This window comes from Gekko japonicus, unplaced genomic scaffold, assembly GCF_001447785.1.
Source record: "Gekko japonicus isolate JY-2015 unplaced genomic scaffold, Gekko_japonicus_V1.1 scaffold3798, whole genome shotgun sequence".
Taxonomy (NCBI): domain Eukaryota; kingdom Metazoa; phylum Chordata; class Lepidosauria; order Squamata; family Gekkonidae; genus Gekko; species Gekko japonicus.
The window spans coordinates 1-14,329 of record NW_015177131.1 but is presented as its reverse complement, the minus strand read 5'-3'; the positions used below and the strand labels follow the sequence as shown (position 1 = coordinate 14,329).

Below are 14,329 nucleotides of genomic sequence, written 5' to 3'. Positions count from 1 at the left end.
CCAACAACTGCTGGTGTCCTAGTTCTGGAATGGCTTAATGGGAATGCAAAACCTACAACCACAATGGCTAAAGAAAGCCTCCTTAACTCTGGCCACTGAGTCGCCACCTCCCGTGAAAACCGCTCTCCTACGATAGCGATTATGGTGCCTTTTATTTACAAACTCGTGAGAAGAACTGCTTTTCCACATGTGCTGCCATGTGACTGGGAGTCGCATTTAAAAGACACAGGCATGGGAATGGGAAGCGCCACAAGGGTCTTTCCCATGGACATGGCATTACATCATTGCATGGGTGCATGAAGGTTCTTTGGTGAACAAAACTAGGGGTCAGACACTTAACAAAATCCACTTTACTTGACTTTGAACATGCCTCCAGCATAACCACGTTAGATGAGGCTTAAAAAGCATTCCATCTAAATAGATGCACACACAAAAATAGTTCACTATATTTGGAAGCAGCCGTTTAAAATAAAATGTGATTTCATGGGTAAATTTGAAGAAAAAGAGGTGGATTTATACCCTGCCCTTCACTCGGAGTCTCAGGGCGGCTTACAATCGCCTTCCCTTCCTCTCCCCACAACAGACGCCCCTGTGAGGTAGGTGGGGCTGCGAGAGCTCTGAGAGGACTGTGACTGACCCAAGGTTACCCAGCTGGCTGCATGTGGAAGAGTGGGGAATCAGACCCAGTTCTCCCAGATAAGAGTCGGCCCGCTCTTAACCACTACACCAGACTTAGCATTTTGCCCAAGACCACTGAGCTAACCTATGGCTGAGGATCAGTAGAGATCTTCTTCAAGCCCAGTATTCTGTCAACTGGTTCAGAGAGCTGTTTGAGAGCGAGGAAGGCGAAGTTTGTTTATTATTTATCCACTTAATTTATATCCCACCTTTCTCCCCAGTGGGGACCCGTAAGGCTTACATTATTCTCCTTTCCTCCATTTTATTCTCACAAAAACCCTGCAAGGTAGGTCGGAGGGAATTCCAAAGAGAGAACTCCCCTTTGTTCATTGTCCACTAAGGGCATGTTTTGCCCCTTATTTGAACTGTAAGATACATAGGCTGATATGCAAGCTTCTGAATTAAACGGAGTGCATTGGTCAGGGCTTTAATTTAATTAAGTTTACTTGGGACTTAAAGTAAATTAATAATTTAATTTAAAACGAACGCACACTCATTTTGTTCCCTTGTAAACTGAAGGGGGGGGGGAATGTTTTCATCATATTTCAGAAAATGCAGACACGATTTGTTGCCGGTCCCAGGGATTTATTTTTGACGTTACTTCTAGCCCGCCTTTTCCCCAAAGGACTTAACCATCAGCCGTTATACCTTACACGATTCTAATGCAAGGAGTGTTTGAGAGCTGGCAATTAAGGCTCTCTGTAAAGTGTAAGCAACCTTTAAACCATCAATTTCATGGCCGCTTCAGAGTGTTTTTCTTCTGTCTCTCAAACCATTCGAATCCCAACAGGAAGTATACTTAATGCATTGAAATGGCTGCTTTATCACTTTTACAGCATTGCTCCCCCCCCCTTTCTTTTTTTTAGGCTAGTACCATGATAGCCGTCGGCCTGACAATAGCTGCCGCTGGATATGCAGGTTTGTGTTCGGATTGCATGCTTTATTTCAGGCTGCTTGAATAGTGCTGCACTGAAAATTGATCATATCATTACAGTACAGTGGTTAGGTACAGTGTGTCAGTCTCCGAGGGCTACTGTGGATGATTATATCGTGAGCAGAAAGGCTGTAGCAAATCTATGTATTTTAAGTGGCATGTTTATAATAAGAGACTGCTTGTCTTCTGAGATCTTGTGCCCATGTTTTCTGACTTTTCACATCCCTTTGCCTAAGCCTGTTGGCTACCAAAGTACAATGCACGTGAACCTGCCTTCTGCAGAATCAGACCACTGGCCGTCTACCATCCTGGAAGGAGGTCTTTCAAATAATCTGTCACCTGATCCGTTTGATGCTGGGGATTGAACCTGGGTCTTTCCGCACGCCAAGCAAGCAGATGATCTACCATTGAGCCATGGCCCCGGTTTGTTCCATGTCCTTCCCTACATTGTGAGATAAGCCACTGTATTTAAGGATGTAAAATACAAGACTCTGGGTCTTTATGGGGTAGAGCTGTTTTAAATCAGTAGTACTATGTTTAGCCTAAATAACCTATTCACTTCTAAACTTATTTGGTGTTCCAGGACCCCCGACATCCAAATCTTAGGTGATTGTGTGGAGGTTCTCACTTTCAAGGCCTTGCTCATGGTATATATAAATGAGAAGTTTTGGCAAATGGGTATTAAAGATAAGATTAGCAGATACGGCCCTGATCTTCACTTTCTTACTGAACCATGTGTGATTTTTCCCCCCGGGTGAACAGAATCAGCTAGCTAAAGCATAGCTATGTTTGTTATGTCACCGTTGCTCAAACATGTATCTGAAGAAGTGTGCATGCACACAAAAGCTTATACCTAGAATAAAACTTTGTTGATTTAAAAAGTGCCACTGGACTCAAACTTTATGATGTTACAGATATTATATTTTCATTGAAATGCCTCCTGCTCAGCATTTTGGAGGATTATAGAAGAGGGGGGTGATTCTTAGGGGCAGGGCTGTGCAAGTCCAAACAAAGAGGGGTTGTGGGCTCAGTAGGAGAGCCCCTGGTTTGCAGGCAGAAGGTCCCAGGTTCAACTCCCAGCATCTCCAGTAAAAAGGACCAGACCTTGGAGAGCTGCTGCCAGTCTGAGTAGACAGTAGCCTACTTAATGGTCTGTTTCAGAATAAGGCAGGTCCATGACGGTTCGTGTGTGTGTGTGTTTGTGTGTGAAAAAGTATCACAGATCAGTGCAAGATACAAATAATGAAATGGTCATTGCTTAATAAACCTTTTAAAGCATAATTTGGGCTGCTTCTTGCTGGGTTTACCATGGCAACCTGGAGGACTGAAACTTTTAAAATAATTAAAGCCTTTTGAACTACATAGAAGGAGATGGTGGCTGAACATGGCCCAGGCAGCCACATATTGTTCAGTCTGTGTTACAGTAGCCCGAGTGTGCAGTAGAAAAATTATAGATGCATGAATCGGTTCAGTAATAGGTCAAAAGATTTTTCTGAATTGAGGTTGGGCGCATAAATGGAAGACTTTTCAAAGATAGTATGTGCAATGAAGTTCTGAATTTGTGGGTAAACCTGGTCCTGAACTGAAGACCATGTTCTTGTACTGCAGCGGCCTGTATCTGAATAAGGGCTGTATGGTGGCTGTGGATACAGATCTGGTCCTTTGGCTACATCTGCTCTGCTGCAGAGTTTCTTAAAAGATTTTAAAAGGAAATAAGCAGAAACTCTGTGTGATCCTCCCTGAGTCCCAGTGAGAAAGCAGGACTATTAACTGCACATGTTAATAGGTGGGGGTGGTGGGAAGAAATCACATCTCGGCAGCCTCTCACACTAGTAGAAAGCTTCTTTGGAGGAAGTGATTCCCATCCATCCCCTCCTGGGCACGCACACAGTGCTGGTATGAGGTCAATCGCATTAGAATTTGTGGTTGATGCTCTTCAGTAGCTGAACTGGAATTCTAACCTTTCTTCAAGGTCGTTATGCATTAAAGGCAATGAAGCAAATGGAACCACAAGTGAAGCAAGCGCTTCAGTCTCTGCCAAAATCTGTGAGTTCATCTTGTTTAATTTTCGTCTTCCAGCGGTGTTGACTTTTGCTTGCCTCTGGAGCAACGCTCCCTCTAAGCTGTGGAGTCTTGTGAGCAAAAATTCTACTTTGTGAGCTAGAGGCATTAAAGTTGTGAGCGATCGATTTGGCTACTGCATAAATTAGTTTGCTCTGGAGCCCTCCTTCCTGAGCTAAGTCAAAAATGTGTGAGCTGGAGGCTTAAAAACTGTGACCAAGCTCACACTAACTCAGAGGGAAAACTGCTCTGGAGTAATACCATTGTGCATTGCCTGACAGGGACCCAAGCAGTGTTCCCTCTAAGGTGAGTTAGTGTGAGCTAGCTCACAGTTTTTTAGCCTCTGGTTCACACATTTTTGTCTTAGCTCAGGAAGGAGGGCTCCAGAGCAAACTATTTTATGCAGTGGCCAAATCACTCGCTCACAGCTTTAATGCCAGTAGCTCACAAAGCAGAATTTTTGCTCACAGGACTCCATAGCTTAGAGGAAGTATTGGACCCCAGCAACTCATTAAGCAAGTTACTGGGATTTGTCTTTTTGTGTTTTTCAGTCAGAAAATCAACACATGCCAAGTGGGGAACAGCAATGAAATTCTGTGGGATGTGGTGGTCAAGGGGCTGAGGGAGAATAAACTAAATCCAGATAAGGTGGAGGTGGTACGGATTGGTTAAAAGTCTGCATTGTATGGAGGGGGGGGGGGAGTGCCATCAAGTCACAGCTGACTTAAGCGTGACCCCATATAGGGTTTTCAAAGCAAGAGACGTTCAGAGGTGGTTTGCCATGGCCTTCCTCCGCATAGCAGTCCTGGACTTCTTTGGTGGTCTCACAGAATCACAGAGTTGGAAGGGGCCAGATAGGCCATCTAGTCCAACCCCCTGCTCAATGCAGGATCAGCCTATAGATTCCCTGACAAGTGTTTGCCCAGCTGCTGCTTAAAGACTGCCAGTGAGGGGGAGCTCCCTCTCCCCTCCAAATACTAACCAGAAGAAGAAGAGTTGGTTTGATACCCTGCTCTTCACTACCTGAAGGAGTCTTGGAGTGGCTTACAATCGCCTGCCCTTCCTCTCCTTCCAGCAGACGCCCTGTGGGGTGGGTGGGGCTGAGAGGGCTCTGAAAGAGCTGTGACTTGCCCAAGGTCACCCAGCTGACTTCATGTGGAGGAGTGGGGAATCAAACTCCGTTCTCCAGATTAGAATTCGCCGCTCTTAACCCCAAACCACACTGGCTCTCTAACACTAGCCAGGGCCAACCCTGCTTAGCTTCTGAGATTTGACCAGATCAGACTAGCCTGGGACATCCAGGTCCATATGGGGTACTTCTCTCCATTAGTGACCAGGTGCAACTTTTATTCAAAGGACTCAGTTAAAAGTTTGGCCATCCTATTATGTCCAGGTCTCCGAGATAAACACAGTAGGAAAAAAATGATTTTTTCCAGCTGCATTTCATTAGGAAAATGTCCCTGGTTCTGCAGATAAGATTTATCCATACTGTGGTAACCTCAAGGCTAGATTACTGCACAAACTCTATATGGGACTGCCCTTGAAGACCTGTTAGAAGACGTGGTAGCCCACTTGTTATTGAGTGCTGATCACTGGGACCATATTACACTGATCCAAAGTCTCTTTACTGGCTGCCTATTTATTTCCAGGCCCAATTTAAAGTGCTAGTGTCTACCTGAAAAGCCCTTCATACTTGAAGGACTGTCTGTCCCGATGCAAACCTGTGCAAACATTGTGGTCCTTGGAACTACGTCTCCTAGCAGTCCTCTCATTCTCAAAGATCAGGTATGGCCTGGGCCCAGACAGTTTCTGTTTCTGCTCGTGGTTCCATAGCCACACAGTGGAGTGTACAGTCCTCTGTCCTCCTGTTGAGGGTAGGGAGAGGAAGGGATTTCCCCAGGTATGCCAAACCATGTGCTACTTTTGCACTGCTTTTTTGGTCATCATGGGTGCCGGCCATTTTAAGAAAGTGGCAAATGAGACACAGTTATAAACCTAATATATGTGCTTTTTGCTGTGCTTTTTTTTTTTTTGTAGAACTTGAAATATTTTGGATCACAAAATGGGAAAGAAGAGTTAGCTATTATAGAGTGGGGAGAGGGCATTAGGAGTGGAGAGGCAGAAAAACTGGGACCATCCAGCATTCTTTACTTAGCTTTGTAGAACTGAATGGCCCATTTCATGTTTCTTGGCCACCACCATTACAGAGGTACAAAGTCATCTTCGTTATCGGCGATGCCTTTGTGTGCTACCTTTAAAAAAAATCTAAGTTTTATAACCGGTGTCCCCAGCGGGCACCACGGCATATGCAAATACCTATCTTGGGGGCCCCTGGCCCACCAGTGATTGGCCACTGAAGATCTGAAAGGAGTTTGTAAGCCGCTCTGAGACTCCAAGTGAAGGGCGGGGTATAAATCCAATCTCTTCTCTTTTTCTTTGTAGAACTGAATGGCCCATTTCATGTTTCTTGGCCACCACCATTACAGAGGTACAAAGTCATCTTCGTTATCGGCGATGCCTTTGTGTGCTACCTTTTTAAAAAATTTAAGTTTTATAACCGGCACCACGGTTTATAACGGGCACCACGGCATATGCCAATACCTATCTTGGGGGCCCCTTGCCCACCAGTGATTGGCCACTGAAGATCTAATTAGCTATGCAGGTTAAAATACTATTTCAGTGGCAGCTGCCACAACAGCATTTGTTTCATTCTCGCTCCTTTCCTGGTGTATTTTTTTTTTTTAATGTCCATCTTGTCCCCTGCACTTGGGCTGCTTCTGTCTGCGCGGCTCCACCTCCCATGGCAGTCCTTTTGTGGTGGGCTCCACCGCTTGTGGCAGCCATTTTGTGGTTGCGCCCACCACCCTGTATCAGAATGCCAAAGACGTCAACGGACTCGAAAAAGGTGAAGAACCTCTGTTTTATAACAATGTGTCTTATTTCAGGCCTTCGGTGGTTATTACAGAGGAGGATTTGAATCCAAAATGACCAAGAGGGAAGCTGCTTTAATATTAGGAGTCAGGTAAAAATAAAAAAATATATTGTCAAGGAACTGACTTAAACCACGGCAGTCTTTCTCCAAAAACACAGAATCCCGGCAGCATCCAGTGACCAGCCCTGGACATTTCCACGCTGGCTACATTACCTTGAAACCTGGTATACTGCAGAGAGGCATCCTCCATCCCCACAGCTGAAGAGCAGAGAGCTATTAAAGGTTTCCATGTGGGGTTTTCTTGCACTGTTCGGTGTCTCTGAAGCAAGGAGGCTTGAACTCAGGCCGCTTCACCGCAGCCAGCCCCGACAGCAATGCTCTTGATGACGGCAGATCTTGAGGTCCTGTTGATATGTGGATCAGGGTGTATTATAAAACCTCCGATCTCTTGAGCTGATGCTTTCAGTACTGCCTTCGACAGAGCTCCAAAGCAGTGGAGTGAGGGAAGGCTGTTGTCCCTTTGGTATGTATTACACCAGAGTCAGGCAGCATTTTGGGAGCCCAGGTGCTGAAAAGAATGCAGAACCTCCTCAGGAAAGCTCCTCCATTAGCCTGTTTTCACAGCCCGGGGAAATCTTACAAGATAATGACTCAGCCCTACCCCACCTTCCTGAGTAGGTATAAATTACCTGCCTCCCATTTTTCTTCTCACCTTGGCACAGAGAGTACTCCATCTTTCTGTGTTATGCCTCCGAGGATGCCAGTCACAGCTGCTGCCGAAACGTCAGGTCCTACAATGCCAAGACCACGGCCACACAACCCGGAAAATCTACAACATCTAATGCAGCATCTATTTATGGAGATGTTGATGTGCCTGAAAACAAAATGGGTGGGGGAGATGAGTGTCATACTTCGGGATAGCCAGCGTCTCAGGGATTTGCCTTGGATTTGGCAGGTGGCTGTGTAGGAGAACATCCAGAGAACACCCGTGCCCTGCGGGAATTATTACCTTTCCACAGGGCATGCAAGGCAGAGATGTTCCGCCAGACATTTGGTTGAGGACAGCGACGGGACAGTATGAAATTTGGCACTCTCCTACTTTCACTCTTTGTAGCCCTCCCCCCCCCCCCCCCGGGAGGTCTGTGGAAGCTGAGATTTTTTTCTTCTGCCATCTTGGAATGCGTGTTGTTTCATTTGGGTTTTTTGGGTGTCCCCACCCCAGTTTTTCACTGTTTAGTGATATTTCAAAAATAATTACAGAAATACAGAATTACAAGTAGAAATTACAAAATTTTGCAAACTGAAGTCAAAATATGTTTCGATATATTACTCATTTAGCAATGTGAGGGTAACAATATAACATTCTTAATACTGTGTCAGTATCAACAGTGCTCATAAGCAGGGGTCATTTTGTAGAAAAAGAGGTGCAGGAGCTCATTAGCATAACTCATTAGCATAACTTATTTCCACATGCCACACCCCTCAACATCACCGGAAGTGTGTCAGAAGGCAACACCCACCTCTCAGGCTCCACTGGACTGTGTTCAATTGCTAGCTCTTGGGGGAACGTGCGGATTTGTCCTCGCAGAGGAGGGAGAGCTTGTACCTGAATAAAACTTGGTCTTAAAGGTGCCACTGGACTGCTTTGGACGGGGGGGGGGGCAAGGGGGGGCTCTGCAGCTTACCTGGCTGCTTCTTGCTCTGACAGGGCTGCTGGGAGCAGGGGGTGGGGCTTGTTGTATGTACCCACCCCCTGGGCTCTTTACTGCCGGAGCTGTGCTCCTGCAGGAAATGACCCCTGCTCATAAGAATTAATGTTTAATAAAGTTGTGCACTCTTTAAAGAGCTTTCTGGTAATTGCTTTTATATGTTATGTGGTTATGTGGTTTCATTTGTTGATATGTTTTAGGTATTTTTAATGTTTGCTTTAAATTAAACTATTTATTGTACCTGTTTCTGTTGCAAGCCGCCCTGAGCCCTGCTTGCAGGGAAGGGCAGCCTAATACATTCACTTAATTAATTAAATAGGTCTGGAGGCAGAGTTCAGGGGGTTGGACTAGATGACCTGCAAGGTCCCTTCCAACTCTAACATTCTATGATTCTATGACAGCATAAGGCTGGTCCTTCCTCCCCCACTGCTTGCCCCACTGGCGCTGCCAGTGTCTCGGCTGCTTGGGTGAGCCTTTGGAGCCAAGCAAAGTGGTCATTCATTCTGCAGGACCCTACTCTTGCAGAATAGCCAAAAAGGACACAGAGCTGTTCCTTTTTTTGCACCCACCGCTGGAATTTCCTAAATATCATTGTGTAGTTTGCAAACTCTGGTTGGTTGTGGATGGCGAGAATTCTTTCGGTAGCCATGGTGCGAGTGCAGAGCTGGAGAAAAGGGGGAGGGTATTCAAAAGAAGCCGCCTAGCCCCAATAGGAACTACATTTTGAAGTCTGTTCGGAAATTTCATTGACCTAACATAGCCTCACTCTCATTTTTTTTTTCTCCAATAAGCAGTCCAACAGCTAATAAAGGAAAAATCAGAGAAGCTCACAGACGAATCATGCTTTTGAATCACCCTGATAAAGGTAAATGAGAGAAGGAATGGATTTGGTTTGACACGGACTAATTGACGCTGTTCCCTTTGTCCATCTAGCATGTCCTGTTAGAGGACTGTACCATCTGTTTTGTACATTCTGGGGAATAAAAGAAGTGTCGGAGCCATCCTGGCCTCCTCAATTGTAGGAGCCACCAGAGAATGTGCACGCCCAGCCATCTTACCTATTTGCAGCGTGGCGCCTTCAGAAGGCTTTGCCCAGATAATCAAAGCTGCCTCTGTGGAGTATAACAGAAGAGGCAGTCCTGCAGGTATGTGAGTCTGAATGATTCAAACTAATCCAAAGCGTGCCCCTTAATCTCTACTTCTGCCTTATCTCTGGGACCGTCTCTCCTCCTCTGCTCCACCACGACAGCTTTGCTCGTGTCAGCAGGGCTTCTGCGAGTGCCAACGTGCAAATGGGCAAAACCAACAGCTTGCCCGTACAGGTGCTTTCTCCGTTGTGGCTCCTGCCTTGTGGAATGGCCTGCCCGAGAAGGCTTTCCACAAATTATACGAAACTGAATTATTCAGGGTTTTGCTGCACAGGTAATAGGGTTGCCCTGCACAAAATGGTTGACAGACTGACTTGGATAAATTATTAGGGACTATGGTCAATACTGCTGTGTATAGTGCTTAATGTGTCCTGTTAAGATTTATGCTGTGCTTCAGTTCTTTCTGGCTGCTTCCAGATTTCTACAATCCTAATGTGTTGGCAATTGACAAAACAATCCGTTTTGTTGATTGTACTGACTCACTATGCATAATCTGCCTTAAGAACGTAAGAGAAGCCATGTTGGATCAGGCCAGTGGCCCATCCAGTCCAACACTCTGTGCCACACAGTCGCCAAAAACCAGGTGCCTTGACTCCCTGTAAGAAAGATGGACTACAGACATCCAAACATCTCAACAAGATGGTCACATTATCACAGATTGCTGATAAAAGCTAGTAAGACCCATAGCGCTTGTTTACATTCGGACTCACAAAGGTGATTTTTTGGCATCCTTTAAAGCGTCACGTTAATACTTGCAGTGTCCTTCAGATTTCTGGTTGGTTTCAGATTCTCGTTGGTTCCAGAATTCTAGTCCAAATCGTACCGCATCATAAATTATTGGATATCCCATCCTGTTGATTGTTACTGGCTTGCTTTGTGTAATCCGCCCTAAATCCCAGTGAGCAAGGCAGATTATAAATAAATAACATAAATAAATAAAATAACCATACTATCTTCGAGGAATACTTCATAAATGGTGAGAATTTTTCATTTAGGGCTAATGTTGCCCTGTAAACACTTCAGCACTTGGATTGGTTGAAGGCAGATGGAACTACTTGACAAATTAGTTATGTTGCTAGCCGCTAGGAAATGTGTGATGGAATTAATTGGATTTAAAAGATCCTGGTTCACATACTTACCCCCGGAGCTTTACTCAGCTGGCGTTCGACTCAGCAGCTACAAGCTGGTATTCAGGATACTTTCAGTCACCAGTTTAGGTATTTATTTCAACAAGGGCAGAACATCAGCCACCACTACTGGTGTTAATTCATGTAGCACTTTTAAAGTTTGCAAAGCACTTTACAGTGGTTGGATCCAAATTATCTCCATTACACTAATGTAGCTTTCCTCCAGCGGAAGAGTTGTGTTTCACTAAAGGAAACATTCCACCATTGGCAGAATGGATCCTTTGGTTACAAAGGTGAACACAATTAGACCTGAGTTAAAGACCCACCTGTGCCATGTTCCTAAGATTTATTCAGTCCTTCAGCCAGTTGAACTTAAGATATGCATGCCTATAACTCTGTCTAGCAGTCAGAAAAGCCCTGACTCATCCAATCTTGTCAGAACTTGGAAGGAAGACCACCAGGGAAGACTATGCTGTGCCGAGAAAAGGCCCAGGCAATGGCAAATGCCCTGGAGCCAGTATGAGTCAGTTGCAACTTGACCGCACACAGTCATTATAACTCCCATCTAACTGATCAGTTTACAACACAGTAAATAAGTAATCATTTACTGCATAGCTCTGTTACAGCTCCTCTGCCAACAGTGGCCCTTTCTGCACTCTCCTTTTAATCCATGTTCACCAAGGTGTCCTCCAAGCAGTTCTGCAAACAACAAGAATTCAACCTTTCTTATTAAATAATATATTTATTAAATGTTTATGCTTAGTGAACACACACACACATAAACAACAACAACAAACATGAACCATCACTACAACTGTTTTCTCAGCACATCACATTGATCAAACAGTTTGGTTATACATAAGTGAATTATGAGTTCTCTCTATTCTCATATTAACCAACTAGAATTACACATTGCATAACTCAGGATCCTCACCAATTGTTCTAGTCAGAATAATTATCAACTACCATATCTACTTTTCTACCATTACTCCTTTCTCTTATCCATATAACAAAGTAGCTTATTAGGAAATCTTCCACTAATTTTCTATTTAAATCACTTGTAATCAATTCATTCTAATTTTGAGAAAAGATTATACATTCAGCTGGAATATTTACATAACAATCACCTACAAAATCTAACTTATTCATTTATTAATTCTTATTTACAGTGTCATAGTTACTATCTGCTACTCTAGTCCCAGACATAAATATCATAACAAAGTTAATTTATATAACAAAAATAAGAAAAATACTAATCTTAAATAATTTAAATCATAATAATGCTTCTAATACCAACACTGAATTCCATTTTCAATTAAATTATGGTAAGGCAACAAAAACAAAACTACAAATACAGAATTATATTCTTACAGAAAGCTACATATAACAGCTCTCCTATTATACCACCACACCACCACTAATTTTATCTCTCTCTCTTTTTTCCCCCTGTTAATTTTCCCTAATATATTTAACAATTTTTAACAGTGTGCAAACCATGAATACTAACAAAAATTTTAACGGTATGAAAGTATTCTTCTCTTATAATTTCACAATCTATTATGTTTCTAATCTTTTCCATACATTACAACCATCTTTTAGTATTCCAAACAACAATAAAAAAATTATTAACTTACAACTGGTAAATAACAATCATTACAACAATGACACTGTATTCCATTTCCTTTTTATATTGATTTTTTTCATTCTCTTCTAAATGTCGTAGGTCTTTGTACTCCTGTAATCTAATTACCAAATTGGCTCTTCCGCATTCCCTTACATTTAAATTTAATTGTTTGAAAACTTTAGGTTTCTTTACACCTTTCTTTAATTTTTTTTCTCTTGTTGGCTTCTTTTTTCTCCGAGGAGAGTTTAGCAAACATTTTTTTTACCACTCCTGGTTTCGGTTTTCTTTGTTCCTCCAAAACGCATTTAGTAATATCTGCCTCCAATGTCTCATCTTCTGTAAGCAAAGGCTGAGTAACATGTAGCTCTCTCTCCTGGTCTGATTCCTGCGCTTCACCCCGCCTTTGCGTTCCTTGTATTTGTTCTTTATTGTCCTTCACCTCCAAAGATACGCTCTGGGGGTTTCTCAAAAGGTTCTCGCAGGCCAATTTAAATGCTTGCCTCACTTCTTCTGTCAAGATTTTTTGAAATTGTTCCCACGTGAGGTCACAAACTTTTGTATCCTTCCTGATCTATCTCCTCATTAGCATCCACCGCCTCCATTTTCTTCACTCCAACACTCCAACATACGTAGCTTTCCACTTAAGCAAATTCAAATATATTTCAAGGGTTGTTATATATTAATGTTCTTTTGATTACGCTATAGACATAGCTTTTAAAGAGTAATGATACTTCCAGCAAAAACAGTAATTGTCTCTTACCCCCATCAGATCTCGTCACTCTCAGTTCCCAAGCAGATTTTTACGGCCGTTTTTTCCAAAGGAAAGGGAGTATCCACGAGGGGTATAGTCCTCTCAATTTCGACCAGGGTATGCACAAGATAAACTCCTCAGTGTGATGTGTTGAATCATTCAGAAAGGAAAACGCTTAAAAATAAAAGGTTGGCTGCTGCTACTCAGAAACATGGCAAACACGTCTCTGCTCCTCAGACTCTCCCGCTTCGAGGCGAGCCGGTTGCACCCCCGTCTTTGCCAGAGACAAGGGGGACCGGAAGGAGCCTCCTGTAGCTCGGTCTCCCTCCGAGAGACCGAGCGAAGCCCACCCGGAGCCCAGGGGGGCTCCAAAAGAACGGCCAAGGTCGGGTGGCCCGGGAGCTCCCGAAAAGCCACCCGTCGCAGCGCCGTACCGTAACCATAACCTCGAAGCCCCCCCCCCCAATTCTGCACTAAAATCGATTTCAACCTTCTTTTTAATCTGTGTGTCCCCCCCCCTCATTCTGCATTAGATTCCCTCCCTTCAGTGTCCTATTCTTTTGAAAATCAAAAGACTCAGTGAATACTCAAAAGAAATTGTACTGTAACACTCTGTGCCACACAGTCGCCAAAAACCAGGTGCCTTGACTCCCTGTAAGAAAGATGGACTACAGACATCCAAACATCTCAACAAGATGGTCACATTATCACAGATTGCTGATAAAAGCTAGTAAGACCCATAGCGCTTGTTTACATTCGGACTCACAAAGGTGATTTTTTGGCATCCTTTAAAGCGTCACGTTAATACTTGCAGTGTCCTTCAGATTTCTGGTTGGTTTCAGATTCTCGTTGGTTCCAGAATTCTACAGTCCAAATCGTACCGCATCATAAATTATGGGATATCCCATCCTGTTGATTGTTACTGGCTTGCTTTGTGTAATCCGCCCTAAATCCCAGTGAGCAAGGCAGATTATAAATAAATAACATAAATAAATAAAATAACCATACTATCTTGGAGGAATACTTCATAAACGGTGAAAATTTTTCATTTAGGGCTAATGTTGCCCTGTAAACACTTCAGCACTTGGATTGGTTGAAGGCAGATGGAACTACTTGACAAATTAGTTATGTTGCTAGCCGCTAGGAAATGTGTGATGGAATTAATTGGATTTAAAAGATCCTGGTTCACATACTTACCCCCGGAGCTTTACTCAGCTGGCGTTCGACTCAGCAGCTACAAGCTGGTATTCAGGATACTTTCAGTCACCAGTTTAGGTATTTATTTCAACAAGGGCAGAACATCAGCCACCACTACTGGTGTTAATTCATGTAGCACTTTTAAAGTTTGCAAAGCACTTTACAGTG

The 14,329-nt window shown here is 43.6% G+C and overlaps 1 protein-coding gene across 2 annotated transcripts; it reads left to right on the top strand.

Annotated features, from left to right (window-relative positions):
• The first annotated feature begins 1,549 nt into the window (after nucleotides 1-1,549).
• On the top strand, nucleotides 1,550-9,381 carry DNAJC19 (DnaJ heat shock protein family (Hsp40) member C19). 2 transcript variants are annotated; one of them, XM_015428332.1, is made up of 4 exons: nucleotides 1,550-1,596; nucleotides 3,585-3,658; nucleotides 6,619-6,695; nucleotides 9,109-9,381. In XM_015428332.1, the coding sequence occupies exons 1-4, from the start codon at nucleotides 1,554-1,556 to the stop codon at nucleotides 9,185-9,187; spliced, it is 273 nt and encodes a 90-aa protein (XP_015283818.1). In that variant the 5' UTR covers nucleotides 1,550-1,553; the 3' UTR covers nucleotides 9,188-9,381. The 2 variants fall into 2 exon arrangements, with proteins under 2 accessions (XP_015283818.1, XP_015283817.1); XM_015428331.1 differs by having other exon boundaries at nucleotides 9,106-9,381.
• The last annotated feature ends 4,948 nt before the right edge of the window (nucleotides 9,382-14,329 follow it).